The sequence below is a fragment of the Vulpes vulpes genome, chromosome 6, assembly GCF_048418805.1.
Source record: "Vulpes vulpes isolate BD-2025 chromosome 6, VulVul3, whole genome shotgun sequence".
NCBI lineage: Eukaryota > Metazoa > Chordata > Mammalia > Carnivora > Canidae > Vulpes > Vulpes vulpes.
The window spans coordinates 65,468,216-65,496,111 of NC_132785.1; the positions used below are offsets into that span (position 1 = coordinate 65,468,216).

Consider the following 27,896-nt stretch of genomic DNA (forward strand, 5'->3'; position numbering starts at 1 on the left):
ATTTCGTCAGCTGCTCAAACTGTAGTTTTTTTTTTTTTTTTAATTTTTATTTATTTATTTATTTATGATAGTCACAGAGAGAGAGAGAGGCAGAGAAACAGGCAGAGGGAGAAGCAGGCTCCATGCACCGGGAGCCCGACGTGGGATTCGATCCTGGGCCTCCAGGATCGCGCCCTGGGCCAAAGGCAGGCGCCAAACCGCTGCGCCACCCAAGGATCCCCCAAACTGCAGTTTTTTAGACGGCCGGGGGCTCACGCACTCGCCATCCCGCTGACATCACTCTGGGACCGTGGCCGCCTCCTAGTTGCCACATCGAACGGGTGGAGTTTCCTGTCCTGATCTCCACTAACCTCTAGCTTTTATGTAGCCGACTTCCTGCCGCTTGACAACCTTGCCTGGCTTCTCCTGCGCCTCTCAACCGCTCTTCCTCGCTGTGCACCTTCTTCCGTAGATGTTGGTGATCGCCAGGGCCCTTTCCTCACCCTCTTTCACATCACACGCTAGTCCTGGGAGAACATTCACAAATCCAAGCTTTCTCCCGTTTGGAGTTGGAGCTCCCCGGAGCTCTGTCCTGGACCCACAGAGTATTCTGGCCTCACACTTTCTCTGGGTGACTTCATCCACAGTCATGGTTTTAATTACTCCCTGTAAGCTGATAACACTCAAACTTGTGTCTCCAGCCCAGATGTCTTGTGAGCTGTAAAAATGAACATATATATGTACACATTCATCAGCCTATTGGACGTCACCTGGGTGTTCCAGAGACATCTGAGACTCCTAAAGTAAAAGGTTTCACTGTATTCCATCCATTCTTTTTAAGTTTTTTTTTTTTCTTTATTTATGATAGTCACAGAGAGAGAGGGGCAGAGAGAGAAGCAGGCCCCATGCACCAGGAGCCCGATGTGGGACTTGATCCCGGGTCTCCAGGATTGCACCCTGGGCCAAAGGCAGGCACCAAACCGCTGCGCCACCCAGGGATCCCTATTCCATCTATTCTTAAACTTTGGCCTTTATGTTTCCTACTATAGGGAATGGCACTATTCTCTCCCCAAATTTCTGTAGTAACTCTTAAACACTGCACTAGAATTCAAGCTCATTTCTTCCCTGTTTGTTGAAAGCCTTTTCAATGTTTCCCCAATCTCTACTCTGTCATCTCCATTATAAATTCATCATCTGTGCTGCTGGATCAACTTTCCTAAAATGCAGGTTTGATCATATCACATCTCTGCCTAAAGCCTTCTGTGGCTCCTGGACCAGCTCAGGAAGGTTTCCTAAAGAGCCTTCCTGGGGTTCAAGGTGGCCAGTGAGTGTGTATATGTGACTGAGCCTATGTGATGTATTTGTGAGAAGTGTGTGTCCATGTGGCCTGTGTTTATAGCTCACATTTAAGAAAGTATGGCTTTAAATTCTTAATATTTCTTCCACATCTTTCTCAGGCTCTGCAAATGTATATATAGTGCCCACTATATAGTCTGTCTTTCCTAGGCCCTATAATGAATTACAGAGGAAAAGAGACACTTTTCCTGGCCTCGTGTACTTGTGGTCCTAGTGAGGAAAGAGTCATACCATTTATTAGTTAGCTTTGTGTCAGGCATTGTGACAGGAGCTCTGCGTGCACACAGGATTGATTATATGTGGAGGCAGTAAGCAGAGTACTTGTGAACACAGACCCTTCGGTGCTTGGGTGCACATCCTGGTTTTGCCACTTGTTAGCTGTGAGATCTGGGGCAACGGACTTTGTATCTTTGTATCTCCTTTTTCCAACAGTTTCATAGGAAAAATATTACCTACCTGTGAGAGTTGAAGTGAAGATTAAATAAAAGAATCTATGTAAAGTGCTTAGCTTAGAATAATCCTATATCAGGTAAGGGCTCAGTGAACAGTGATGGTAGTAATATTATCATTATTTCTAATCGTCATGAAAAACAGGACATTGAGGTTCAGAAAGATTAAGGGCCATCCATGTAGTAAGTGGCCATATAGGACCTGTGTCTGGTCTGATCCAGCTCTCCCACCTTACCAGCTGCTTCTTTCTTGCTTGCTTGCTTGCTTGCTTGCTTTCCTTTTTTTTTTTTTTTTTTTTTTTTTTTTATCACTACCTGCTCTTGCTTCCTGCTCTACACATGCTCTACACAGACTCACATGTACAACCAGATTCCTGGGACCACAGATACCCACAGGTGCAGATTTTCCAGGTAGTCTTATATCCTAGTCACTAAGAGAAGAGGAAAGAGGGTGGTTGAAGGCCAAATCAGGCATGAGATAACTTTTAGTGATTAGCTAAAAATTAGTGATAATTTTTAGTGATTGAAACTGGGAAGGTTGAATCAAGTTGGCTTGAGAAAGGAAGTGAGTCTCATGAAAGAATCTACTTCTGAGAAGACAGGGCTGGGTTTAGGAAAGAGAGGGCGGGAAGGGCATTTCAGGCATGTACTGGGATGTGGAGGTGGGGGAGAGAACTGACCTGGGTGGTAGATAGCCAGGTACCTTTGGAGATAAGTTGGAGACAAGAACAATGGAATTAATGACAAGCCTCTTGCTTTAAGGCAAAGGGAGCTGTCAGGAGTTATATTTGGTTTCCTGTGTGGGAGATGGGAACCACACAGGTGTCTGAGGGCCGTGATCTGAATAATGTTTAAGGAAGAGATCTTCCTGCCCTCTATGTCGAGGAAGGAACAAGCAATAACTGAGTACCAACTGAATCCCACACATGTTATTTAATATACTCACTGCCTATATCAAGTTGGTATTACTATCCTTATTTAAAACAAGGAAACAATGCATACAGTGGCTTCACAGATATTAAGTTGCTTGCCCAATGTCATACAGTTGGGAGGAAACACAGCCAGAATTCAAACCAAAGCCCGGGGTGGCTGCCCACCACATAGGTAGGAACAGCCATTGCTAGAGGCTCAGATTTGAGCTTCTTGAGGCCTAGAACTCTGGTTCTCTTCATGCTGACCACCTCTTCCGTGCCAGTTATTTCTTTGCAACCACTCCCCAACACACACACACACACACACACACACACACACACCACACACACACACACACACACTGACAATGTTCCTAGAACCCTGAGCCAGTCATGGACCGGAGCTGGTTGGAGGGAGGAAAGAGATCATGAGCCCTGGGTCAGGGCCCCAATCAAAGTTTGGCTAGAAGCCATGGTCTGGAGGCAGGGAGACTAAAGAAGAGGTGGGTACTGGCACTGGTGGTAGGCCTCGTGCAGTGTGACCATGAATGAAATCTCTTGATATTTGTTTAGTATCAGAGCTGGACCTGAGAGTGTGCTGGGTGCCAGGGATACGGTGCAGGACCAGAAAGACTTGGCTTCTGTCTTCCTGGAACTAGACTTAATGCAGTGCTTTACTAGGCCAGAACTTTCTGCAGTGTGGAAATGTTCAATGTCTGTGCAATCCAGTATGGTCACCACTCGTGCCATGTGGCTATTGAGCACCTGAAATGTGCCTAGTGCAGTTGATTTATACTAATCTAGTTTTAATTTATGTTCCAGCTACATGGGGCTAAGAGGCTAGTATTGGACGGAACAGGTCTCATGGGTGAGACAGACATGTCAGCATGTAAGCTAGGGTAGATCAGGGGCCCGTGAGGAATGGGTGCTGACCCAGACTGAGGTCAAGAGGAATTTGTTCTGGATCTGGTGATATATAATGGTTTATAGTTTGTTTTCTTAAACTCCTAATTTTTTTTTTTTTGTTGTGAAACTTGTGCTTCATTAAGCACAACATATATACTGAAAGTGTAAAGCTTTGATCCTCCTACTTTAAACTCTCCAGCCACAGGTATGGGAAAGGGGTTATCATGTAGAAATACAGGGAGTAGAGAGGAATGTGAGGAGGGGGCAGTCAGTGAGTGGAGATGGACCCATTATGAGGACAGACTTTATAATAATTGAAGCTGTCTAAAGATGGAATGAGTGAGTTGTGAGTTTACCATCATGGGAGGTAATCAAACAGGTGTTATTAAGCCACTTTTGGACAATGTGGTAGAAGACATTTAAGGACCCATCCCAAAGTCCTGAAAGGTTCTTTTTTTTTTTTTTTTTTTATGATAGGCACACAATGAGAGAGAGAGGCAGAGACACAGGCAGAGGGAAAAGCAAGCTCCATGCACCGGGAGCCCGACGTGGGATTCAATCCCGGGTCTCCAGGATTGCGCCCTGGGCCAAAGGCAGGCGCCAAACCACTGCGCCACCCAGGGATCCCCAAAGTCCTGAAAGGTTCTAATCCTTGGGATAGACCAGTGGACCAGAATGATAGAAAGCCCAAGAAGATCCTCTACACTGCCAATTCCCCCAGTCCTGGAGTTCCTTGAGCACTTGGCCTGAGTGCTTGGACTTTTTTCTCTTCTCTCTGCTCCCCAGTTTCTCCTGCCAGGCTAGGAAGATTCTTCAGTGGCCCACAGTGCCACCATATGCCCATAGCACATTTCCTGGCTGGGGAAAAGGAAGAATCAGGCTCACTGATGATAGGGGAGGGCAGACCCAAAAGACAGAAGGACCCCAAAGGGAAGTCCCCACAACAGAGCCTCATATTTCACCCAGGGCACAGTGGATGCTGACTCATGCTGGCATTTCTGGGGTAAGAGATGCAGGGAAAGCATCCAGGAATTGGGCTGAAAAGCTGGAAAAACTCCCCAAGCCAGAACTGGAGCCTCTGTTGCAGGAGCCAGGCACTACACAGGGGGTCGTGAAGATGACAGCATTGCCTTAAAATTGCTCAGAGTGAGATAGGAAGCTGAAGGGACTCTGTTGTAGAAGGGCTCCACTTCTAGACTCCTGGGTGGCTCAGTGGTTGAGCATCTGCCTTTGGCTCAGGTTGGGGTCCTGGGGTCCTGGGGTCCTGGGATCGAGTCCCACATTGGGCTCCCCTCAGGGAATCTGCTTCTCCCTCTACCAATGTCTCTGCCTCCCTCTCTGGTCTCTCATGAATAAATAAATAAAATCCTTTAAAAAGGCGGGGGGGGGGGGGCTCCACTTCTGTTTCCAGAGAAACATGGGTTTCATTTACTTATGCTCTATATTTCACCTTGCATCTGAGTAAACTAAAGAAGGACTCCTTTGTTCCCACTCCAAGAGGGAGGCTAGAAAGTTAGTCATTCCCTGAGTTTCATCCCAGGCCCCCAAACACCTGATAACATCTAAGAAGAACCAGATCCTGAGCATGTTGCAGGACATTAGCTTCAAACAAACCACTGTCGACATTGGTGTCAAAACCTCCTATCTTCAATGATTTATGGAATAACACCTGACATTTGCCTTTGATTGGGCCCTACCCTGGATGCCTGAAAGAACATGTACTCTGGACCTTTTTTCAATATAAACTCCTTAACCCCAAGCGATGGGGAGACCCACTCCTTTTCTGAGACACTCCATCTGCATACTCTGTCACTTATGCTATTCAGTAAACTCTGCTCTTACCTCCTCCTGACTCAAGTTTGAATTTTATCCTATACGAAGCCAAGGACCCTCTTGGCTGGTGCTGTGGAACCCTCTCCAGGTCCTTGGACCCAGCCTGCCTACATCAAGAGCACTGGTGGAGTTAGGAAAGTGGCCAAGAACTTCACTGCCTGGCAGGGCCTGAGAGGCAACCACCATTGCACAACTCCAGGGGGCCCTTTAGGTATAGGGCATATAAAATGTGAGTAGTGCCAGGCAGCAGCCCTGAGGTTTTATACCCACATGAGAAAAAAAGCCGTGGAACAAGGTAAGACTGTGTGTACCTGGAGCAGGAAGGGTTAGATGCTCGAGTTGATAGATGAACATAGGGGACAAACTAACTAGTCCGGGAAAGAAGGAACTGCTTCCTTGGGGATGGGCCCAGACCTTACCCCTTCCTTATTCCCTTCAATCATTCAACAGATAGCAACTAAGTGTCCTCTGTGCTGGACACAGTGACAGGCATGGGAGTCATAGTGTTGAGGAAAACACAGATATAGTCCTTGCCCTCATGGAGCTTATGGCCCAGTCCAGTAGAACTTTCTGGATGATGAAAATACTGTAGAGAGGCAGACAACTGTATAAGCAAGTGTAAGGTTACAGTCATGCCCTTATAGAGAGGGGTGTATGCTGGATGTGTCCTATGGTTGAGGGGAGCTGCCCTGTCTAGGGTGGGGAGATTTCCCAGGGAAGCGAGCTTAGGGCTGGGGCTGTCAGTATGGGATAGGAGCCTGGGTTTGTGGCTCGCTGCACACCTACTCTGTGCCACTCCATCAGTGAGGTCTATGGGGTGTAGCATCCCCATTTCCACTCTCACTGTGAAATACCCAAGGAGGCTGGTTTGATTGCATGTCCCCTCACCTAGCCTGGTGCCACAGCGCTTGCTCAACGAACATTTACACAATCCAGCCAATCATCAAGCAGCAATCATTGAGCCCCAGAACAGCTCACCCCACAGCAGTGACGGAGACCGCCCCTGCTGTCATTGAGCTTATACTTGAGTCAGGGAGACACACCTTGTAGAAACAAATACATACAAGAGGTGATTTTAGCCAGTTATAAGTGCCCCAAGGAGAATTAAAGAAAGGACTGACAAAGAGTTGGCGGTGGTGGTGGGAGTCCTGGGGAAGAATGAAAGAGTGAATGAATAAATGGTGAGCAGTTTAGGTCAGAGGATGCACACTGTGCCCCACTGGACTGGGGCAGGGATTAGGAGGGGAGCCAAGACTCTCAGATCCCAGGGTGGGGAGCTTGGGTAGGGAGGGGTCGTCAGGGGTGGCTGCACTCCAGGCCTCATGGGCAGGCCTGAGTAATGTGGGAGGTAAGGGACAGGGAGTGCTGTGGGATCTCAGTGCTCTGAATAAGGAAAGAGGACACCCAGAAGTGCTGACAGCAGCAGCATCATGTGCCAGTCTCCTGTGCACATTCATGACAGGTTTGAGTTCTGAGGGGAGGGGTGGAGCAGGAAGGGCCTGGAGTTGAGGTTCAAGGAACTTGCCTTGGGTTGGCCAGCCTCCCAGGGTTCCCTAGGGCCCCCAGAGCTGGCAGCTTTGCCAGGCAGTCCTCTCCCAGGCCCAGGCCACTGAACAGGAGGCAAAGAGACTTTGGAGATGTGTGTGATGAGTGGGATTGAGGCCAAGGGCTGAGGAATATAGAGAGCAGTAGTGTGGGGGAGGGTCAGTCCTGGGTACATAGGCGGACTGGTACATCTGATTCCAGGTGGGCAAGGGGGCCCCTCTAAAGGGGCTCCCATTGGGCCTGTGAGCTCAGCCACGCTCTGGGTGGTATGGACACTCCAGGCACTGTTCTGATCTGTCTGTAGGGTTCAAAGTTTCTGTGAGTGTGTGTGTGCGTGTGTGTGTGTGTGTGTGTGTGTGTGTGTGTGTGTGTGTAGGAGAGGTGAAGGGTCCAAGATCCAACCCCTGACCTGGGGCGATTGTCAACCTTATCTAGGGGATGGGATGAGGACATCTGTGGCTCTGATACTAGTCAAGAGCCAAGTGATTGTCAGATGTTCCCAGAAAGGGGAAGGAACGATGGAAGAAGGCAGAAGTTTCTGGTTGAAATGGGCCCTGTGAAGACAATTCTAGCAAGTGGTAATGGAGCTGGGGCTGGGAGGCAATGGCACCTTAGGGAGCAGATCAGCTGGAGCAAAGGCAAAGAAGGGAGAGGGTCAAGGTGAGGGAAGAGCAACTGTGACATTGGCCAGGGTATCCTTGGGTTGAGTGAACTTGGGAATCCTTTCACCATCCTGCCCAATCTCCATCCCTCTCTGCTAAAAAGAAAAGATCCTCCCAAACCAAACCAAAACCCGAGCACTAGAGGCAGGGGGGAAAGAGCCCACACTCTGGAGTCATACATTGAAGCTAGACACTTTTGCTATAAAAACTTGCAACCTAGACAAGTTCCTCAAATTTGTGAGCCTTTTTGAGTTTCCAAAGCTGTAATCAGTACCTGACCTCATGTGGCAGATGTGAAAAGATTAAGTAAGACCTAGGCGGATGGTCTAGGTCAGTGCAGGTGCTCAATAGATGCTAACTCCCTCAGCTCCTACCGTAATGCAAGTCTCTGGCTGGCTTAGTTTTGTTCAAGAGAAAGTAAAAGTCCAACACTGAGTTACCTTTGCTCCCACTGGCATGAGCCCCTCTAGGGATGCCAGCATTGTCTGTGGAGTTCTGGCTTTCCTTGTTTCTTCTGCAACCACCTCTCCAAGGAGTGGGGAGCCAAGACCTGCTCACTCTGGAGGACAGGTGCATCTGTGTCTGCATCTGCTAACAGAGATAGCAGCAAACTGACTCTCCTTCCTCCTTCTGCCTCTTCCCCAGCATTTCTCACAGGCCCCTCCATTTCCAGGGGCCTAAAATGGGGTCCTTTTCCCTCCTAGACTCCCTCATTGTCACATGAAGCACAAGCAGCTTCCAGCTCCTCTGCTCTTCTGGCACACAAGTTCAGGCAGGCCCCAGACCCCCAACCTCGCTCCAAGCCAGCTGGCCCACTTCTGAGCTCCCCAAGGCACCTCAGTACAGAGGGCAGCAGTGTTCACTCAGAGAAGGTCCAGCCCGTGCCCATCCTCAGCCCCTGCTCAAGGGTGGATTCTGCATCTGCAGCTCAGCGTGAGCTCTCCGGGCTGGGTCAACCTGGTCAAACGGGAAGCCCCGCGGCTGTGTGGATGGGCCAGAGCAGACACCCACAGTTGCACGCGGGGTGGGGTGGTTGGCCAAGGTGTGTGTCGGGGAGGGGCCAGCACAGAGATGAGCAAAGGCTGGGTAGAGGGGTAGGTTCCAGCTTTCAGGACAAGTCACTGAGGAGTTGTTCCCATCAGTTCCTGAAGGCCCCTGTGGGTGATGTGAGAGTGGGATGGGGATTCAGGCAAGGGGAAAGAAAAGCCCACATGAGGGCCCCACAGGAGCCCGAGCCCAGTGGGGGAGTCAAGATGAAGTAGCTGGGCGCAGGCCTGCCCATTTTCCTTCTCCTTGCTCCTACCTACCCATAGTCTTCCAAGGCCTCGATTCTTCTGAGATCTTTCTTGAGGCCCCTCCAGCTCCTTGGTCTCCCTATCCCTGGGCAGAGATTCCACGGTAACCTCAGAAGTCACTTTGCTACAGCCTGCCCCCATCCCATTTGGTCCCTGGTCCTCACCCACTTGGTTAGTCTACTCCTCCACAAAGCCCTGTCTCTGGACCCTTCTGCGTAGGCCCTCTCAGGTCCCCCATCCTTCCATTGCTCCTCCTGGCACCACAGCCCATCCTCTCCTGCTCCTTCCCTGGCCCCTGTGCTGAGTCTTCTCCCTGCCCTTCCATTTCCTGGTCATCTGGCGTCAGCTGCAGCCTCCTCTGTGCCCAGCCCTGGGCAGGGAAAGGTGACAGGTGCAGGCAGGCCTCATAAAACAAAGATCTGGTTCTCAAAGTGCTTTCAGTTATCACCAGGAGACAATGAGATGACCATGGGGAGACCCAGGGTGGGGACTCAAAGAAACAGGAGAGGTCAGCATAGCCAGGCTGCCTCCCAGGCCACACAACTCTCATTCCTTTCAGGCTTCACTTTCCTGGGAGTGTTACGACATCCTCATCTCTGCCTTTCCCTGCAAAATCTTTCGGTTCCTGCCTCCAGGCCTCCAGGGTCACCCCTGCTCATCTCTGTGCTGGCCCCTCCCTGACACACACCTTGGCCAACCACCCCACCCTGCATGCAACCATGTGTGTCACTGCTCCGGCCTGTTCACACAGCCGCCGGGCTTCCCGTTTGACCAGGCTGACCCAGCCCGGAGTGCTCACGCCAAGCTGCAGACGCAGAATCCACCCTGAGCAGGGGCTGAGGATGGGCACGGGCTGGACCTTCTCTGAGTGAACACTGCTGCCCTCTGTACTGAGGTGCTTTGGAAGCTGAGAAGTGGGCCAGCTGGCTTGGAGCGAGGTTGGGGGTCTGGGGCCTGCCTGAACTTGTGTGCCAGAAGAGCAGAGGAACTGGAAGCTGCTTGTGCTTCATGTGACAACGAGGGAGTCTAGGAGAGAAAAGGATTGCCTTTATGCCTTCGTATGTACCACTTATTTTTTAAATTAGAAATAATTTTAAAAAAAGAAATAATTAAACCTCCCCTTCCCCATTATTTAAGTCTCTGGCCAGTATCACTTCCTTGGGTTCTCTAATGGAGCTAGTTGCTTCCTCCAGTATTCTCAGGGCACTCCGTGTAAACTTGTCCATGACACTTGTCTCACAAACTTAACTAGTCTTTCTTGGTGTCTGACATGGTGCTGGGAAGGGTGTAGGCATTTAATACACAGTTTTTGGAAGAAATGTCAATCCCCTCAATGTCCTGAGACTGTTATTGGGTTTCTTAGATGTTGAATCTCTTGTGCCTCCAATCAAAACTCACTGTCCACATTTCTTTCCCTCAGAGCACTGTTACTCTATTGCTTGTTTTGAAGAGTAACTGATGCCTGTTAGGGGGAAGCAGGGTGCTGTACCAGAAAGAACACTGCCCTCTGTTTTCCTGCAACTGAGGACCAGTTAGACCAGGACTGAGGTAGGATTGAGTCCCACATCGGGCTCCCTACAGGGAGCCTGCTTCTCTCTCTACCTATGTCTTTGCCTCTGTGTGTGTGTGTCTCTCATGAATAAATAAATAAAATCTAAAAACAAAACAAAAACAAAACAAAACAAAACAAACAGGAAAAAAAAAAACCCCACTAGGTTTAACTCCATGTGATGTGGACCCTAGGGCCCTCAGCTCCCTCACTTTCTCTGGTCGGTGGAAAATCTAGATGGCTCCTAAGGTCTTCTGGGGCTGAAGTGAAAGTCCTTTGTGGGCCAGGGCCTGGTTTGTCTTGTGCTCTGTGCTCCTCCCAAAGCCAAGAATGGTGGTGATTGGAGCAGCGCACGTTCTTTAATATTTGTCAAGAGAAGGAACTTTTTTTTTTTTTTAAGCACTTGTTAGCATTTAATGAACCTCCCCCTACGTGGCTTCAAGCTAATAGAACGCAGGCACCCCCTACACCCTTTATCTTTTCCTCAGCTCTTCTACTGAAAAATTTGGCCTTCACGATGATAGGCTGTTTTGGGAGCTTTCCCTTTCCCAAAACTTTGTAGTAGCCCGATCACACATCGATAATAGGAGCAGCTCCAGTCTTGTTTTTGGCGGCATTTACCTGTGTCTGCTCACTGACTAAGGTCCACACTTTATCAAGGTTGACAGTTGGGCTAAAGCTCTGGTTTCTCTTTAAGTGGTAATGTCTCATACCGACTTTTCCAAAGTAACCTGGGTGATATTTATCAAAGTTGATCCTGTGATGATGCATGCCACCAGCATTACCCTGGCCTCCTGGGTGCTTCTGGTGGTTGCCAATGCGGCCGTGGCCATGGCTCATGTGGCCCTGAAGTTTCCGGGTCTTCCTCAGTCTGGATGGTATGTTGGCGGCCCAGAGAAAAAAGGGAGGAACTGACAACTTAGATGGCTACATACTGCCTTGTGTTTTATACATGTTATTTCATTTTATTCCCAAAGTGGTGGGGTCAAAATTTGTATGTAGGTTTACATGACTCTAAGGCCCATATTCTTTCCATAATCCCTTGCGGTCTTTAGAAGACAACCCCATCAGGCAAGGATTTGTTCAAATGGTAGCTGTGGAAGGCTGCAAGAGATCTAGAAGCCCTTATTCATATTGCATTTAGGCAATGCCTCTATCCGTCACCAGCCTTAGGAGATAATAGGAACTTTGGGTGGTGAGTGGAAGGGGGTGAGAGGGTGCTAAGAATATCTGACCACTGTGATCTAAATGGAGTGCTTGGGCAAATGGTGGCATTTAGGTACATAGTTCTAGTCATGTGCTAAGCCAGCTCTTTAAAAAAATAAAAACCCTGATTAGCAGCCTTTGTTGGTTTTTGTGGCTTCTATACCCTCACTGTGGCTAAATTCAAGCAACAAATGTGAAGTTACCACTGATTGCAGAGTTGGAAGAGAAGCACAGCCAGCACTCACAAGCCGGTGAACTGCCCTAGCACATCACTGGGACAGTAAGTAGAGCCGTTCCCAAAAGCCACAGGAAGGTCATAGCTCTGCACATGCTATGCAGCTTTGGGAAGCCTCAGCTCTCATTTTGCATTTTCCAAAGATTAGAAATGATCTTTGCACCTCTGACTGACAGCAGCCATCCCATTCCACTGATGGCCATCTAGGCTGTTGCTGCAAAGGCTCCCTCAGAGTGACTCTTGGCTCCTCCTTGCCACACACACCCTACTGCCTTGTCTCAGGCTGGGACAGCCCCTGGAGCAGGGCCTAAAGGGCTCTTGCAGTCAGTTCCTCAGGAAGCAATTCAGGTGATACCATCCCAAGAGGAAGGATGAAAGTATGTCATTACCATCAGCTATTCCTCTGCCTTTCACTTGGATTTGGGCATTACTTTCCTCCCAAATGCCAGGAAATCATAAATGCCAAAGAATCTGCCCTAGCTGCCCTGAAATCAGGCCCAGCTAGAAGGCAGCAGCCATCACCCAAAGAGATGGTGGAATGAGGGGGTGGGAAAGTCCTGAGACAGGAGTATGCCTGGTTCTGGTTGTGGAGGGACCTTGTTCCCCAGCTGAGGGTGTGGAAACAGTCCTCGCAGTCAAAGGGCAGGTGTCCTGAGATGGGCAGCTCTACAGGGAAGAGCATGAGCACACCTGGAAGAAAGGGGCTTTGTCCTGGGAATGGTACTCCTTGAGGACCTGAACATTTTGCATATCTTATAGTCTTTCTCTCAAGTACTTAACACTTTGCTGAGCACAGAATCAACAGTCAAAACTCACTGAAAGAGAAATGAGACTTTTATTAGCCCCCAGAATATTTTTTAACACTAAGGCAAAAAGTAAAATGTAGGGGCAGGTAAAATTAAGGCATAAAGGAGGATCCCTTAGGGGCCCCAGGGCTCACCCAGGAAACACAGTGGAAGCTTTCTCTTCCTATCAAGGGTATGCGGTAGGCAGAAGAGCCTGCCTTGTTTCACTGAGACCCACCCTACCATGTAGCCTGAGAGAGAACAGAGTTGTGACATCAGGCCAGGACGGTTAGAATTTGCTAGCGTAGAGGGTCATAATCCACTTGGGCATACGAAGGAAGCCAGGCAAGTAGGAGGCCAGCCAGCCCAGGCTAGAGGCATGGGAGAGAACCGAGCTCAAAGACAAATAGTCTTGGATGGGGCGGCCTGTGGACCACAGGAAGAGGAGGAAGGTTAGAGCCTCACTTCCCACTCCATAAACACCTCTACCCTGGCTGAAGAGCCCAAGTGGGATGTGAGGGAAGAAGGAATAGGGAAAGAGTGTGGGAGAAGGAGGAGTGAGCACGCAATGGAGGAAGGGAGGTCCAGGCTGGCTGCTGGGCCAGAGCTCTTACCATCCACATCCTGAAGGCTGTAGCGGCGAGCAAGGTCACAAGATGGCAGCACCTTCCCGCTCAGGCTCAGGATATCGGGGTCTGTGAGCACAAATAACAGCTGAGAAGGCAAGGAAGTGACACAGTGTGACAAGGTTTGGGCCCGATGGGACTGGGTAGCGCTCAGACAGGTTTGGGTGCCCAGAATTATTTCTCCCTATTCCTAGGAAGTTTCCTATACATCTTGTAAGCCAGTTCCTGAGGCTCCCAAAACTCAAACAGGGCCGCTTTGGGTCTCCAGAAGCCAGAGAAAAGAAGGGCATATTCCTCAACCACTTCCTGAGCTAGGACTCACCCTGCAGATTCTTCAGGCCCTTCTTGTTACCACCTGTCCCTAACCTCTTTACCTGTTGCCAAAGCCACCACACATTTGCCACTCATTTCTGTGGTCTCTGCAGAGGAGAAATTAGATCTGAGCTGAAACACAGGGGTCAGAGAAGTGAACGGTTAATCTCCAAGCGAACTGCCCACATTTCTTCCCCACTTTCAGTTTCTATTCCAGGAGAGACAGGCCCTCATCACTGTACCTGCAGGACTCAGAATCTTAGAAGGTGTTGGAACCACTTTTCCCTACATCCAGGTGAGCCCTGTACTCCGGCACCAGGACCCACTGCCTCTCCCTAAGTGGAAGCATCCTGGGATGTCAGCTATGTCTGGACCTCCTAGGCTAGTTTAGTGCAGGGGTCAAGAGCAGAGGCCTCAGGGCACGAGGCCTTTCCACTTATGGCATACATGACTTTGAGCAAGTTTCTAATCTTTCCAGGTTTTGGTTTTGCCATCTGTAAAATGGAGATATCTCCCTTACAGGATGAAAGGGCACAGCGTGTGTCCAGTGCTCAGCCTGCTGTAGTAGGCACTGGGGGACTGGCTCTCTGGTTACTGTCTTGTCATTGAGGATGGAGAGGCTGAGTCCTCTACATTCTCTACCTCCCTCACCCTCCTCTTGCCAACCTGTTTCAACAGGGGATCGTCAGTATTTTCGTTTTTCACCACGACCTCCTTCACTAGTTCTGTTTGCACCAACCCTGGCCACAGAGACACGTAGCTGACCCCATGGCGCCGCAGCTCCTGGGCACAGTCAGCAGCCAGCCTGTCGCACTGTAAAGGACAGAAGGCAGGGTAAGAGCAGGGTACCTGGCCATATCGCCTTCCTCCCCTGCCTTCCCTGCTTTTGCTGGGATGCCCAGCCCCTGCCCTTCCCAGGAGCCCTGTCTCAGCTGTCAATGGTCCCCAGTATTTTGCCACCCAAGAGCCCTGACAGAGGAATTATCTGTGGAGCGGCAGAGGAGGACGTGGGGGCCAGTGGGCTGTACTACTCTGACCACTGGGGATTATGTCTCCTGAGCTATAGGTACCATCACTGTCTGATGCCTCCCTAACCCGCAGCTATTGGGTCCTCACCGCAGCTTTGCCCACACCATAGGAGACATTGAAGAGATACCGCAGCCCTCCAATGGAGGAGATGACCACGATGAGCCCCTGGCCAGCTGGTACCATGAGCCGTGCTCCATACACCGAGCACAGGTAGTGGCCTCTAGAGGGTGGGGCAAGGAAGAAGAAGGAATAAATGATGTTCTCTTTGGCCTAGCTGCTGTAGCCCTGGAAGCTTCCTCTGCCCTCTAGTGGCTGCGTCAGCTGGGGGAGGGCCACATGGGGGTGGCTGCAGAGCTGGAGAATGAAGGGCTAGAGGCCACTTTCTGAGAGGAACACTCGTAAAACAAACCACCAATGGATGAGTGCAAAACAAAAACTCAGCTTTCCACCTTTTTTGTAGGGAAAACCCAGCACACACATACTCAGTAACCAGAAAAATACTTCATTTGCATGGGAAACAGGACCCTCCAAGTGGAAACAAGTAGAGGGAATTATATTTTCTTTTTTTAAAAAAAGGTTTTATTTGGGGATCCCTGGGTGGCTCAGCGGTTAAGCACCTGCCTTTGGCCCAGGGCGCGATCCTGGAGTCCCGGGATTGAGTCCCGCGTCAGGCTCCCGGCATGGAGCCTGCTTCTCCCTCCTCCTGTGTCTCTGCCTCTCTCTCTCTATATATATATCATAAATAAATAAATAAATCTTAAAAATGTTTTATTTATTTATTCATGAGAGGCAGAGACACAGGCAGAGGGAGAAGCAGGCTCCATGCAGGGAGCCCGATGTGGGACTTGATCCTGAGATCACGCCCTGAGCCAAAGGCAGACGCTCAACCAGTAACTGTGTACGTGAATGTGGGGGGAGGGGAGGAGGTGAGAACGTGTTGCTAGACTCCCAGAAGGCTCACAAAGGGGCCTTTATCTTGGAAAATTCATCAGGGCTCAGGGGCCAAGGTCTGAGCCTCTCTGCCTTATAGGCTCAAAACTCTGACTCAAAAGAGATCAGGTTGTGGAGAGCCTCTCTCTTTGGAGGGCTAAGTGTGTGGCGTTGCCAATTACCAGCTCTTTGGGCTTTCTTTTCTTGCCTCTTGGCTAACCATCCCTCTGTATCCTCATCATCTTTCTTCTACCTTGGAAATCACAGCTGGATTCTAATCCTGCTTCCCTGGGATTGCCACTAGAAGCTGTGGGTGTTCTTCAATGCTTTAGTCACAGATTTTCAGATAATCTCTTAGTTACTCCCACAGGTGGCTGATCACATCCACAGAGTACAGTTTCCAAGACGGCACCATCATTCCAACAATAAAAAAGAGACCCAAATAGTGTGTCATGCTAGGCGAACTCTGAGTGCTGTGTTTCATCTCACTCCTGTGCCAGATGTATGTGTAACTCTGACGTGGGAGTGCCCTTGCCTGCGGATCTGGAGTGAGGATGCGGCGGCTAAAATGGCAGGCACTCGCTCTTATGGACCTTCTCTTGATCTAAGACAAAAGAATTTCTTCCCCTAAATATTTTTGTTAATGACAGCTACAGGTGGTATGCCTTACTGAGGAAAGGAGGCTCCCTTCTGGGCCATGCATTTGGATGTGCAGAGTGAAGCAGGAGAGTGGCCAAGAGCAAGTTCAGATGAAAATTCATGATAGAAATGAGGTAAAAGTCAATGTTCCCAGGTACAGATCTACCTGAATGGAAATTCTCCAGAGGTGTGAGACAAATGGGACAAGAAGGAGAAAAGGGAGATGGGAAAGGCAGAGGGACAAGGAGAGGGCATATGGGGAAAGGTCCAGGCCCTCAGCTGAGTGAGGGAGGAGAACCCAGCTCTTGGGGTGGGACAAAGGGAACACTCACCTCAATCCAACATTATTGATATCATCCCAGATGGAGGCCGGGCTTTCCCAGAATGCCTTGTTAGTGTTCTTCATAATTGCCTGGAAGACACAGGGAGTGTGATGAAGGATGATCTGAAGGCAGGAAGGTATGAGGGCTGGATAATGAAAGGGACAGTGAGCCCAGGATGAGGACCCTGGGGTCAGAGGGGGAGGTTAGGAATGTGGAGCTGGAATCAAAGTTTAAAGGGTACCGGGACTCCGGCATAGGCATTGTTGACTAGCACATCCAGACGCCCCTGCTGTTCCCGATCCACTTGCTCAAACAGCCTTTGGACTTCACTCTCCTGGCTTGAATCACATACCACGGGCACACACTGGCCCCCTCGAGATTGTGCCTGGTGAAGGACAGAGGGTGTATGAGTTTATAGTTGCAGATGAGTGTGAGACATAAGGCAACTCTTCAATTCCCAGCATGAGGGGGCCCTGCCGGCAAGAGTAGGAATGGAGACCAGCAGCTGAGGGAAGATGGTGAGCAATACCGCCCTCTGGTGCCTGTTTGAGGAGCTTCAGGAATGCGAGGTCCTTTCCCTACAGACCCAAAGGACTGGGATTCCAGGTTTAAAATCTACATTCACTGAGGACTACCAGCCGCAAGGCCTTGAACTCTGCTAGTGGAAGGCAAGGGACAAATAAGGCAGGGGTGGGGAGGTGGGGGGGGGCGGCTGCTCCTGGGACAGGAGTATCATTCTTTTTCCTTATCCTTGTTCATTTCCATCTCTCATGCCCTGAGCTCCCACCCTTCACCACTCACCATGTAACCCCTACTGTAGTTGACACTAACAAAAATATTTAGAGGAAGAAATTCTTTCGTCTTAGATCAAGAGAAGGTCAATAAAAGTGAGTGCCTGCCATTTTGGCCTCCACATCCTCACTCCAGATCCACAGGCAACGATGTATGTGTCCCACGTCAGAGTGACACATACATCTGGCAGGGGAGTGAGATGAAACACAGCATACAGGGTTTGCCTAGCATGATACACCAGTTGGGTCTCTTTTTTTATTGGTCACGATGGTGACTCTCATTCAGTCCCAGCCCTCTGACTGTCACCTCGCCAGTGCTCCCACCTGGTAACTGAAAAATCAAAACTCTCAGCTATTTCTACTTTCCGTTCTATCACACCCTCCACAGATGTATTCCCATCCTCTAACTTCACAGGAAGAAAAATTCCTTATTCAAGGCCAATCCTCTTATTCTCCAGATCCATGCTCTGGGTCCCACCCTCTTACCTCCTTGCTTCCTAATTGCTCACCCATGCTCCCAGAGCATTCTGCATCTGCCTCTGATTGCCTGCTGGGCCCTATCTTTTAAAAGCAGAAGTGACATTTTACCAGTCTTGGTTAACCTCAGTGGTTCACACAGTACCTGGCAAACCACATATTTATTTAACTGAAATCCAGTAGAAAAGTCAAGTGAGTATACAACTCAATAAAGTCTTGCCTAAAGCAGAGGAAAGCACAGGTCTACGACGGTTCAGTTGCAATTCCTAAACCCCTGAAGGTCTCAGACAGAAAGTTTTTTCATAAAACTCAGTGGCAAAATTTGATCTGACCTCAAGTTATTTATGGGCTTTATTTATTCTAGTTTAAGTATTCACATTTTGTTGAGGAATATCATGGCTTCAGGTAAGGGATCAGTGGAAGGTGTGGTTTTGGGCCCTGTGGTTCAAGAGGAAGCACCCACCTCCTCAGCAGTGGCCTGCAGTGTGTCCATATGGCGGCCTGTGATGTAAACTGTGGCGCCCGCTTGGCAGAGCTGCAAGGCGATGCCGCGGCCAATACCCCTGGAAGCACCAGTCACCACGCACACCTTGCCCTTCATAGAAGCTGCCATGGCTCACAAGCAAAGGGGGAAAATCTGTGGAAGCAAAGACTTGCTCTAGAGAAAGCCTACGAACTGTGTATATGGAAGGGTGACCTGGACAGTGTGGGGGGGGGGGAGCCAAGGTTGGACTCCTATGAGCAGAGACAAGTTTCAGAACGGGACAACAGTGCAGGCCCCAGGGTAAGGCTGTTGGTCCCTTTTGGGAGGCCAAGGAGTTGGCCACTGCCTTCCTGCGAAGGGACCGTCCTGGGACTAGGACTATGACCCCCAGGGGCTGGGTGGGCCTGTCCCCGGTTAGACACATACTGGGACCCTAAGAGGGTGCGGGATGCTGGCACGGCGGCCCCTCACGGCAGCTCCACGCAGGCTGCCGGCTGTCTAGAGCTCTGGCCTCTGGCCTGGCCTGGCAGGCCGAGCCCGAGGGCGCGGCTTCCGGGTCGGGGGCGAGCCTGAGGCCCCAGGGACCCCGAGTCCGAAGGAGAGGGCGCTCGCGCCCCTTACCTGACGCCCGCGCACTCTCCCGGCGCCGTCAAGCCCGGAAAGTCTTTGGGCTCGAGAACTGCGATTCCAGCTCCGGGGGCGGGACGCGGTGATGCAACTGGGCCAGAGGGCGGCCCAGGAGGAGCCGGGGACGTGGAGGAGAGGCTGAGTCCGGGACGGTTCTCAGCCGGCACAGGGGACGGCGACCGGAGGCGGGGCGACCCAAGAGCGGGGGCGCGGCCTCCCGGCGAGGGGCCGTCGCGGGGCTGTGACGTGTACGCTGCGCCCCAGCGCGCCGCCGTTCCTGGACTGCGCGGGGCCTCGCGCGCTCCTGGCTGTCTGAGGATCCCTGTGGCTTGGGCAGGACTTCGCGGACGGACGAGGCGCTTTAGTACTCATGGGGCTGGGTCCGCGCTCCCCGCACAAGGCGGGGCGCGGGGTCCCAGCAGGTGGCAAACGAGGGCGCGGGGCCGAGGGGTCAGGGCGCCGCCCGCCAGGCCGCCGGCGGCCACACTGCGCTCCCGCGGAGGGGAGCTCGGAGCCGGCCCTCGGTGCGCACCCTCACCTGAGCCCCGAAGCCCTGGGGTATTTCCGCCGGGCGCTGGCCGCCCTAAAGGAGGCTCCCGAGCCCGGAGAGGAACGAGGTGGGGAGCAACGGCGGGGTGGGACTGAGAGGGATTCTTTAGGCAGAAGTTCCAGGACACGCAGGGAAATTTTCTCGGGTCCCCAGGGCATAGGGACTGAGTCTCATCTCCCACGTCCTCTTCATCGCTCCCCGCTTCTCCCTCCCTCGGCTAACTGATGAAACATAACCTTTTTTTTTTTTTTTTTTTAAGATTTTGTTTATTTATTAGCGAACAAGAGAGACAGCACTAGTGGGGCAGGGGCAGAGGCAGAGGGAAAGGGAGAAGCAGGCTCTCCAGTCGAGGGAGCCCCACGCACGGCTCATCCCAGGATCCTGAGATCATGACCTGAGCCACCCAGGGGCCTCTAATGGAACATAACCTTATCCTACTCTCAGTCTTTTTTTTTTTTTTTTTTTTTTTAATTTTATTTATTTATGATAGTCATACAGAGAGAAAGAGAGAGGCAGAGACACAGGCAGAGGGAGAAGCAGGCTCCATGCGCCGGGAGCCTGATGTGGGATTCGATCCCCGGTCTCCAGGATCGCGCCCTGGGCCAAAGGCAGGCGCCAAACCGCTGCGCCACCCAGGGATCCCTCAGTCTTTAAAATATTTCTTTTGTCTACCCAGAACTGATGGTGCACAATGTTTTGAAGGAAGTGGAGGCTCAGGCCCTGGCCTTGGCCACAAACAGGACTGGCAGTGAGATTATGCAGGAACTGTTGGGATTCAGTCCCCTGAAATCTCTGTGTCGAATCTGGGCTGCTTTGCGCTCCAGCTTACGCCTAGTGGCCTGTCATCGATGTGGGGTGCATGTATTGCAAAGTGCTTTGCTGCAGCTGCCTCGGTTGTTGGGGAGCCTGGCAGAGAAGGAAGAGGCGGAGGATGTGGAGGAGGAGGATGGCAAGGATGGACCCTTGGAGACCCTGGAGGAGCTGGTTTTGGGACTAGCCTCTGAGGTGTGTGACGATTTTCTTTTCTACTGTGGAGACACACATGGCAGCTTCGTGGTCAGAACTCTGCTGCAGGTGTTGGGAGGGACTCTTCTGGAGTCTGAGAGAGCCAGACACCGTGGCTCTCAGTCACTTGGTAAGTATATGAGGGAGTGAAGTGGACCTAGAGGAGAAGAGAGCTTAGGAAGTCCAGAAGAAGGGAGTAAGCAGAAGAGTAATTCTTCATGACTGAAGAATTAGCAGAGAAATGAGGATGAGGCTTAACAAAGCAAAGATTAGTGCACACAGAGGCCCAGTGTGTTAGTGTGTTTGGGGGGACAGCTAGTAAAATGAGCCAGGGGTGAGAGGTGATTCGTTTGAGCAGTGGATGTCAGGCTTTTTTTTTGTTAGACTACAACTTACAGAATTTCTTTTTTAAAACATCACTGAACTTGCCTATACTGGACGCAAACAGAACTTCAAGAAACAATACTCTTTTTTTTAAGATTTTAATTTATTTCTTCATGAAAGACACAGAGAGAGGCAGAGACATAGGCAGAGGGAGAAGCAGGTTCCATGCAAGGAACCTGATGCGGGACTCGATCCCAAAACCCCAGGATCAAGCCCTGGGCCCAAGGCAAACGCTCAACCGCTGAGCCACCCAGCCGTCCTGAGAAACAATACTCTTAATATATGCAGTCCACTTCAATGTTTTCCTCTCGTTTTTTTTTTTTTTTTATTCTGTTCTATTCCATTGAAAAAGTGCTAGTCAAGATCCACTAAAATGATTTCATGATGTACTCATAGGCAGTGACCTACATGTTGAAAAACTTCGGGAAATAAGGTTAGAGAGTTTAGATGAGGCCAGATTTTGGAATACCTTAAATTCCTGACTGAGAGTTGGCCTATCTCCTATGGACCACTGGGGAGCTGGTGGAAATTCCTTCGAAAAATTAAAACTCTGTTCAGTCTTCCAGATGTGAAGAGATAATTCATACGTGTTCTGCATGTCTGAGCTGAACCCTTCATCATCTCTGGAATTATTTTCCCTCCTGGATGGTAGTCTGTGATCCCAGCACTGCACATGTTTTTGATCTTTCAGACACACAAAGGGCCCCAGCTCGGGAGTGTAAGCCAACTGATTTTGAGGTCCCTAAAACCTTCTTGAATCACCTTCAGGACCTGAGCTCTTGTTTTCTGAAGGACATTGCTGGTAAGGATGGTCTAGGACCTGTTTTTCTGGAGGTGATTGTCATCATGCAAAGCCCTTACTTAGATCAGTCTTCTTCCTCTTCAAATCTGATCTGGTTTGATATTTCAAAGACTGATTAGAGCCTTTAGGTCTATAGCCCCTGGTACCTTATTGCTTGAGGTTTGAAGTTTGTCTGGATTTTGGACGAAATGCTTTTATTATTTCTGCCCTCTTCCACAGTATTTATCACTGACAAGATCTCCAGCTTCTGCCTTCAAGTGGCCTTGCAAATCTTACACCGCAAACTGCCCCAGTTTTGTGCTCATCTCTGCAGTGCTGTGATCAGTTATCTGAGTAGCCGCAACTCCTCAGCAGGCGGCAGGTATGTTCAGGACCTCAGGATCCTCCGAGGTTGATAAGGCTGTGTGAAGTGAATGGAGTGGTGTGGGTGTCTTAGATGATGTACAGTAAAGGCTGCCTGGTGACCTTCTCCTTGTCTATAGCCCCCTACTGCTATTTCTGCGGGATCAGACGAGCTCCAGACTCCTGGAGCAGGTTCTGCTGGTGTTGGAGCCCCTGAGGCTCCAGAGCCTCTTTGAGGATCACTTCCAAGGGCAGCTGCAGGCCCTAGCTGCACACCCTATTGCCAACTTTCCTTTGCAGCGTTTACTGGATGCTATTACTACCCGTGAGCTGGTGAGTTGGGAACGGGGCTGGATCTGTTCGTGTATTCCGTTGTTTCTGCTACTCTTTGTTCATTGGGCTTTATTTGATTGTGTGCCTGCCCCGGTGTCTCTGGTGGTGTGCTGGCCATTCCCCTTGAAAGGTTATTCCTGGGGGCTTCTCAGAGCTTAGGACAAAAGTGCCTTCTTCCCAGAAAGGATTTGTGTTGGCTTCTCAGATGCCAGTACCAGCAGGAGACTGGCTTAATCCAGATTTGCAGCTTGAGGTTCTATGGCCCATTCAGACTCTGGGTACTTGGCTACAAATCTGTATGAGTGCTGGACCTATTGCCATAGTTTCTTTTTTCCTTTACTGCTTAGCATGAAGGCATACTTGCCTGTGATCTCATGGATTGGGAGTTGGGGTAGAAGAATGGATTTAATTCTAGTATCCCCTTATCTTGTGCTTCCCCCAAGTAAGGCAGTACTCTAAGACTGCTCCCTTGTCCTAGACTTTATGTGGCAAAACCAAAATCCTGATATCAGCAATGCTTATCTAGCATTTTTATTTGTTTTCTGAAGGAAGATATCTCTGAATAACTTAATCCGTTGTTACAGAATGCCAAAGATTCTTTATTCTCTGTCTCTCCTCAGCTGTCCCCTGTGTTTGAGGAGCTGAGCCCTGCCCTGGAAGCTGTGCTGGCTCAAGGTCACTCAGGGGTGGTCATTGCCCTGGTGGGGGCCTGCCGCAGAGTTGGGGCCCACCAAGCCCAGGTCCTGCAGCTGTTGTTGGAGGTGATGTTACCTGCAACCTGTTTATGCCCTTAGTTCAAATTCTACCTGTTAGGGCTTCTCTGAGCTTCAGTGGTTGTATCTCTGGACTCAGGAGGTCTAATGCCCAAGTTCACAGATAGAGAAATGAAGCCAAACCCATCTCATAGCCCTGGAATGAAAATTGTCTCCCAGAACTAAGAGAGCAGTTTGTTTAAGGACTAAATGTCTATTCAACCCTATTATGTGTATAGAGGCTGGGAATATAGCAAGGCAGATGAGATTCTGCCCTCATGCAACTTACATGTTCATGTCTCCTGAATGCTTTCCCCTGTCAAGAGAGTCGGGGTTAGGGATGAGGGAGTTGGTTCTCAGATTCATCGTGTTTTGTCTTCCCCTGTAGGCATTCCACTGTGCAGAGCCCTCTTCCCGGCAAGTGGCCTGTGTGCCTCTCTTTGCCACTTTGATGGCTTATGAGGTGTACTATGGACTGCTAGAAGAGGAGGGGGCAGTGCCCGCAGAGCACCAGGTGAGGTAGGGGAGGGGCCAAGCCAGTGACTAACTGGAAACCAAGAATTAAAAAGTCCTTCACTCTGGTGTTGCAGGTGGTGAGATCTCTGGCTTCATCTAGGCAGAGGTGGCAGTTTGGTGGCTGCCTCTTGATTCCTTCTGTCTGTCCTTCTAGGTGGAAATGGCCATGGCGCAGGCCCTGGGGCAAGTGACAGTCCTTGGATCTCTGCTGCTCCAGCATCTGTTGCACTTCTCTAGTCCTGGTATTATACTGCAAAGTCTGGGTGCCTTGACGGGACCACAACTTCTGACTCTAGCCCAGAGCCCTGCTGGCTCCCACGTGCTTGATGCTATCCTAACCAGTCCCTCCGTGACACGCAAGCAGCGCCGCCGTGTGCTGAAGACCCTAAAGGTTCTAGTTTCTGTTTTGATTCCCCCACTGACATCCATTAAAAGAACATGAGCTTGCCCCAAGACTGTCTTTCAGAGTCAAAGAGAGAATATATAGTTCCCAGACTCTTTTGACTCAGACTGTAAACTTCTAAAACTTCATTTCACCTTTGCCCTCCCCAGCATACCTTTGTGGACTGCCATAGCTTATCTTGACCTACCTTGCTTATCTTACTGCAGGGACAGTATGTGGCTCTGGCCTGCAGTCGCCATGGCAGTCGTGTACTAGATGCCATCTGGAGTGGAGCAGCCTTGGGGGCCCGGAAGGAAATTGCTGCTGAGCTGGGTGAGTACCAGCACTTCTCTCTGACCTTTCCAAACTTGACTCGCTCCAGATGGCTGGGTGGCTGGGGAGGGGACTTAAATTCAGCAGACTTCAGTTCTCAAGGGTGGTGTGGCTATGGGTTCTTAGCAGTCTGCTCCCCTCCCCTTCTCCTCTGCTGAGTATGCAGCCCTGTGCCCCTACCCCTTCTCACTTCCCTGCTTTGGAGAATGAGGTATTAATTATTCCAAGGTCAACCCAGAGCTCAGGGAAAATAGAGGGACCTTCACCCAGAGAGAGTCCCTTTGAGCTTGGTGGGTGACTGCATGATCATACTTAACGTGAGTGGTTCCATTTGCAGGAGAACGGGACCAGGAGCTGATAAGAGACCCTTTTGGCCATCATGTGGCTCGAAACGTGGCACTGACTACTTTCCTGAAGCGCCGAGAGGCTTGGGAACAGCAGCAAGGGGCAGTGGCCAAGCGGAGGCGGGCTTTGAACTCAATACTTGAAGACTGAGGCCTTTGGATCTGGGATTAGGTGTTGATGGGGGAGGGATAAAAGGCATATCTGTCCTTTCCCCTTTGTAGTTCAAGTTGGAGTCAAAAGTCTTAATAATAAGTATTTTTATATTTTTATTGGAAATGTTTTTGTTATTTTGGGGAGAAGGATATAAAGAAATTGAGATCTCAAGGTGAAGTCAAAGGCTGAATACAGTGCACTGGGAAGCTTAGGGACAGGAGGAATTGCAAGAAATCTTGATGTAGCAATGGTCAGAGTGGAATGGAATCAAGATGCTTGGGGATGGGCTTGTGGCCTTTTAGGGTAAGGGGGAAGCTGGAAAGATGGCTAGGAAGAGACAGTATTCTTTGGGAAAGGATATAGGCTAGAGGTATAAGGCCTTATGCTGATGGGACCTGTTGCAGTGGGGTCAGAACACCATGGGGAAATTGGGTGAGTTCTCTCATCTGCACTATTCTCAGATCTCCAAAGCCGATGCTGTCAGAGTCCTTACAGTGTGTCTTGGAACAAATCTAGTGGCCGAGAGCAGCTCAGAGCCCCTTCTCAGTAGGGATGGAGGCGACCCTGCCGCTGCCAATGCCACTGCTCGGCCCCTTCTACTAGGTGGCGAAGGCTGGAGGAAATTCCCAGCAGCATGTGGCCTAGGCCTTGCAGCAGTGCAGATGTCCAACGGAGGAGCTCCCTGAAGGGCAGAGACAAGATGGAGTTGGGTGGGTGGGGGAACCTGGGAGGAGGCCATAGAGGGGATTTTCCACAAGGGAGCCCTAATAGGATAGGTAAATGCAGGAATTAGGGGGGCTGTGACTGTAGGGGGATGGGGAAATATGACATGTTGGTCTCTGACCTGAGTACTTTCTTTGGGCCAAGTCCTTGAAAATCACAACTCATGGAGTAGAGCCCGTAGAATGTGGCTTTGACATTGAGGCTGCCAAAGAGGTCTCGAGGGTTTTGCTTGTATACGTCGAAGGTGATGCGGGCGATGTCTTTGCTGTGCTTGGGCTTCTCCCGACCCAGGCCATATGACAGCATCCCACTCTGTAGGGCACATATGACAGCATCCCACTCTGTAGGGCATCTCCATCGGTGCAATGCATTCTGACTTGTGGATACCCACCACTGTTCCCCATCATCACTGGGTCAGACCCACCCTCACCTGGACTGTTTGTCCCCTATGAGGTGTCCCTGGCAACTCTTCGCCTCTCTTGGTACCTCTGATCATGGTTGGGCTCGAGAAGCTTGAGAGAGATGTAAAGGACTGGTGGCCCACAGCAACCCCACCGTGGGCCTCTTACCCTGCTGGGGCTCCAGCTCTGCCCACACTCCAGCACCATCAGGCACGTGTCATCCTCCAAAAGCTGGAAGAAGTCCTCACTCTCCACAGCGGTCCCATCCTCCTCCAGCACCAATGTTAGCATCCCACTCAGCAGGAGGGCCTCTGTTGCCTGCCCAGCCCCAGGAAACAGGAAGAAAGGCGGGGAGTTTAGCCATGCTTCCCTCTCTCTCTCCAGCTACCTCGCACCCATTGGTTGGCTCTAGATACTGATGGATACCCCAACTCCACTTCCCAGAAAGTTGCCAACCCTTAAGATGGCTCCAGATCTTGGTATTGTTCAGTTGCTGGGGGTCCCTCAATAAGGGTTGACTTTTTTCCTCTTTGCTCCTATGTCATCGTCCACATTATTGTCTTCTCCCCCTATTCCCCTCTGAGCCACTCTACTGGCTTGGAATTGAAAAGCAATCTTGCTTCTGTTGAGGACCATCCTTCAGTCTTCTCTCCAGTGACCTAGCTCCCTGTCCCCCTGCCCTTGGAGAGCCCTCCAGAATGGTTTCCTACAACAATGATCCTTAACCTTTTTAGTCTTTGTTAGTGCCAGATATCTATGTAGCACTTGACATACGTGGCCCTCTTTGACTCCTCTCAACAACCCTGTGAGGGAGGTGTATCATTATTTCCGTTTTGTACATGAAGAAACAAGATTTGATAGAACGAACAACTTTCTACAGGTTGATATCAGCAAACCAACAAGTCTTCATAGGATCAGGACTTTAAGTTGATTTGTCATACAAATTGCCTTTCCATACTGATTTCTGAAAACCAATCCTCTGACCTCCCTCCCGCGCCCCCCTCACCCCCCCTCCGCCCCCATCTATTCCTTCCTCTACCCACTGGAAGAGAAATGAATTGACCCAAATACAGCATGGTCATTGGGCTGACCATCCCCCTCCCCCCTCTTTTTGCCCTCAGAGGGAGGGGCAGCCATGTAACTAACCTCAGCCTTTCGGTTCACTCCAAGTTCTCACTCTTCTCTTGCCCCCTGGCTGCCCCCACAAGAGGAACTTAGGGATCTGGCTCACTTACCTTGTCCAGCAGTTCCTGGCGGGTGGCAGCTGTCAGACCTTTCCGGGTAGTCCGCTTGTGATCACAGACTCGGAAGGGTCGCTGGGGTGGTGGAGGTGAAGTCCAGACTTTCCGGCCAAACTCAGAGCTCATATTGGATACTGACCTGGTAGTTGGGAAGAAAGGTCAAGAAGTGAGTTTGATGAGTGCGATGGGGGTGATTGGAAGTAGGGTGCTTGGAAGAGTTAGGGAGGGATCTAGGTTTGGAGATCAGAGAAGCCTAGGGAGAGAGGGAGAAACCATGGAGTGGGAGTGGTGAATGGTGATTCCATAGCTGGAGAGGCCCACTGTAGAAAGTGAGGGCGGGGAGGGGGAATGAGTGTCGGTCTCCTAGGGGCTGGATGGAATTTTGTTACCGTGCACTATGGTCAGAGTTGGAGGGTAGAAAGGAGGGTTAGAAATCACCTGAGCAGGCCACTGGGGTTCAGGGCTGAGAGGTACTCCATGGTGAAGGGAAGGAGCAGGGGAGTTGCCTCTCCCGGTGCGTTCTAGGCTGGGTAGTTCTCTCCTGTGCAATAGTGGTGGTGTTTTGTGTCACAGAGCTGGGATTTCAGCCCCAGGGAGGAGGGGGATGAGTCAACCCGGACTCTGGCCCCCCCTGCCAGGCCAGTAAGAAGGGCAAAGTCCAAGGGGGAGGGAAAGAGGAAGGAGG

General features: G+C 50.5%; 3 protein-coding genes, 1 long non-coding RNA gene and 1 pseudogene across 4 annotated transcripts; 1 reads left to right on the forward strand and 4 right to left on the reverse strand.

Annotated features, from left to right (window-relative positions):
• Positions 1 to 25: 25 nt before the first annotated feature.
• On the reverse strand, positions 26 to 8,232 carry LOC140599342 (uncharacterized). Its single transcript, XR_012002109.1, has 2 exons — positions 8,082 to 8,232; positions 26 to 697 (listed from the first exon to the last, which is right to left on the reverse strand). It is a non-coding gene; the product is annotated as an uncharacterized lncRNA (long non-coding RNA).
• Positions 8,233 to 10,894: 2,662 nt separating this feature from the next.
• Positions 10,895 to 12,129, reverse strand: LOC112926473 (large ribosomal subunit protein uL15-like; annotated as a pseudogene).
• A 613-nt stretch (positions 12,130 to 12,742) lies between these two features.
• Positions 12,743 to 19,294, reverse strand: DHRS1 (dehydrogenase/reductase 1). Its single transcript, XM_026007618.2, has 9 exons — positions 18,944 to 19,294; positions 18,302 to 18,475; positions 16,812 to 16,955; positions 16,580 to 16,659; positions 14,766 to 14,898; positions 14,316 to 14,462; positions 13,712 to 13,781; positions 13,326 to 13,406; positions 12,743 to 13,137 (listed from the first exon to the last, which is right to left on the reverse strand). The coding sequence occupies exons 2-9, from the start codon at positions 18,449 to 18,451 to the stop codon at positions 13,001 to 13,003; spliced, it is 942 nt and encodes a 313-aa protein (XP_025863403.1). The 5' UTR covers positions 18,452 to 18,475; positions 18,944 to 19,294; the 3' UTR covers positions 12,743 to 13,000.
• NOP9 (NOP9 nucleolar protein) lies at positions 19,199 to 24,962 on the forward strand. The gene is made up of 10 exons (XM_026007617.2): positions 19,199 to 19,566; positions 20,176 to 20,634; positions 21,580 to 21,690; positions 21,910 to 22,051; positions 22,173 to 22,365; positions 22,986 to 23,126; positions 23,506 to 23,631; positions 23,788 to 24,024; positions 24,243 to 24,348; positions 24,686 to 24,962. The coding sequence occupies exons 1-10, from the start codon at positions 19,320 to 19,322 to the stop codon at positions 24,841 to 24,843; spliced, it is 1,920 nt and encodes a 639-aa protein (XP_025863402.1). The 5' UTR covers positions 19,199 to 19,319; the 3' UTR covers positions 24,844 to 24,962.
• CIDEB (cell death inducing DFFA like effector b) lies at positions 24,943 to 27,817 on the reverse strand. The gene is made up of 5 exons (XM_026007621.2): positions 27,650 to 27,817; positions 27,206 to 27,350; positions 26,139 to 26,288; positions 25,691 to 25,881; positions 24,943 to 25,528 (listed from the first exon to the last, which is right to left on the reverse strand). The coding sequence occupies exons 1-5, from the start codon at positions 27,688 to 27,690 to the stop codon at positions 25,390 to 25,392; spliced, it is 666 nt and encodes a 221-aa protein (XP_025863406.1). The 5' UTR covers positions 27,691 to 27,817; the 3' UTR covers positions 24,943 to 25,389.
• Between the last annotated feature and the right edge of the window lie 79 nt (positions 27,818 to 27,896).

What these genes read in the sequence shown, in the direction of transcription:
- DHRS1 (XM_026007618.2), bottom strand. Translation starts at nt 18,451, where the DNA reads ATGGCAGCTTCTATGAAGGGCAAGGTGTGCGTGGTGACTGGTGCTTCC. An exon ending in TGCAGGCCACTGCTGAGGAG is followed by an intron (nt 16,956 to 18,301) that starts GTGGGTGCTTCC and finishes GTCCTTCACCAG; the next exon opens with GCACAATCTCGAGGGGGCCA. An exon ending in ATGCCTATGCCGGAGTCCCG is followed by an intron (nt 16,660 to 16,811) that starts GTACCCTTTAAA and finishes TGTGTCTTCCAG; the next exon opens with GCAATTATGAAGAACACTAA.
- NOP9 (XM_026007617.2), top strand. Translation starts at nt 19,320, where the DNA reads ATGGGGCTGGGTCCGCGCTCCCCGCACAAGGCGGGGCGCGGGGTCCCA. An exon ending in CCGTGGCTCTCAGTCACTTG is followed by an intron (nt 20,635 to 21,579) that starts GTAAGTATATGA and finishes TTGATCTTTCAG; the next exon opens with ACACACAAAGGGCCCCAGCT. An exon ending in CAGTGCCCGCAGAGCACCAG is followed by an intron (nt 23,632 to 23,787) that starts GTGAGGTAGGGG and finishes CTGTCCTTCTAG; the next exon opens with GTGGAAATGGCCATGGCGCA.
- CIDEB (XM_026007621.2), bottom strand. Translation starts at nt 27,690, where the DNA reads ATGGAGTACCTCTCAGCCCTGAACCCCAGTGGCCTGCTCAG. An exon ending in GCCAGGAACTGCTGGACAAG is followed by an intron (nt 26,289 to 27,205) that starts GTAAGTGAGCCA and finishes GGGGCTGGGCAG; the next exon opens with GCAACAGAGGCCCTCCTGCT. An exon ending in AGAGCTGGAGCCCCAGCAGG is followed by an intron (nt 25,882 to 26,138) that starts GTAAGAGGCCCA and finishes TGTGCCCTACAG; the next exon opens with AGTGGGATGCTGTCATATGG.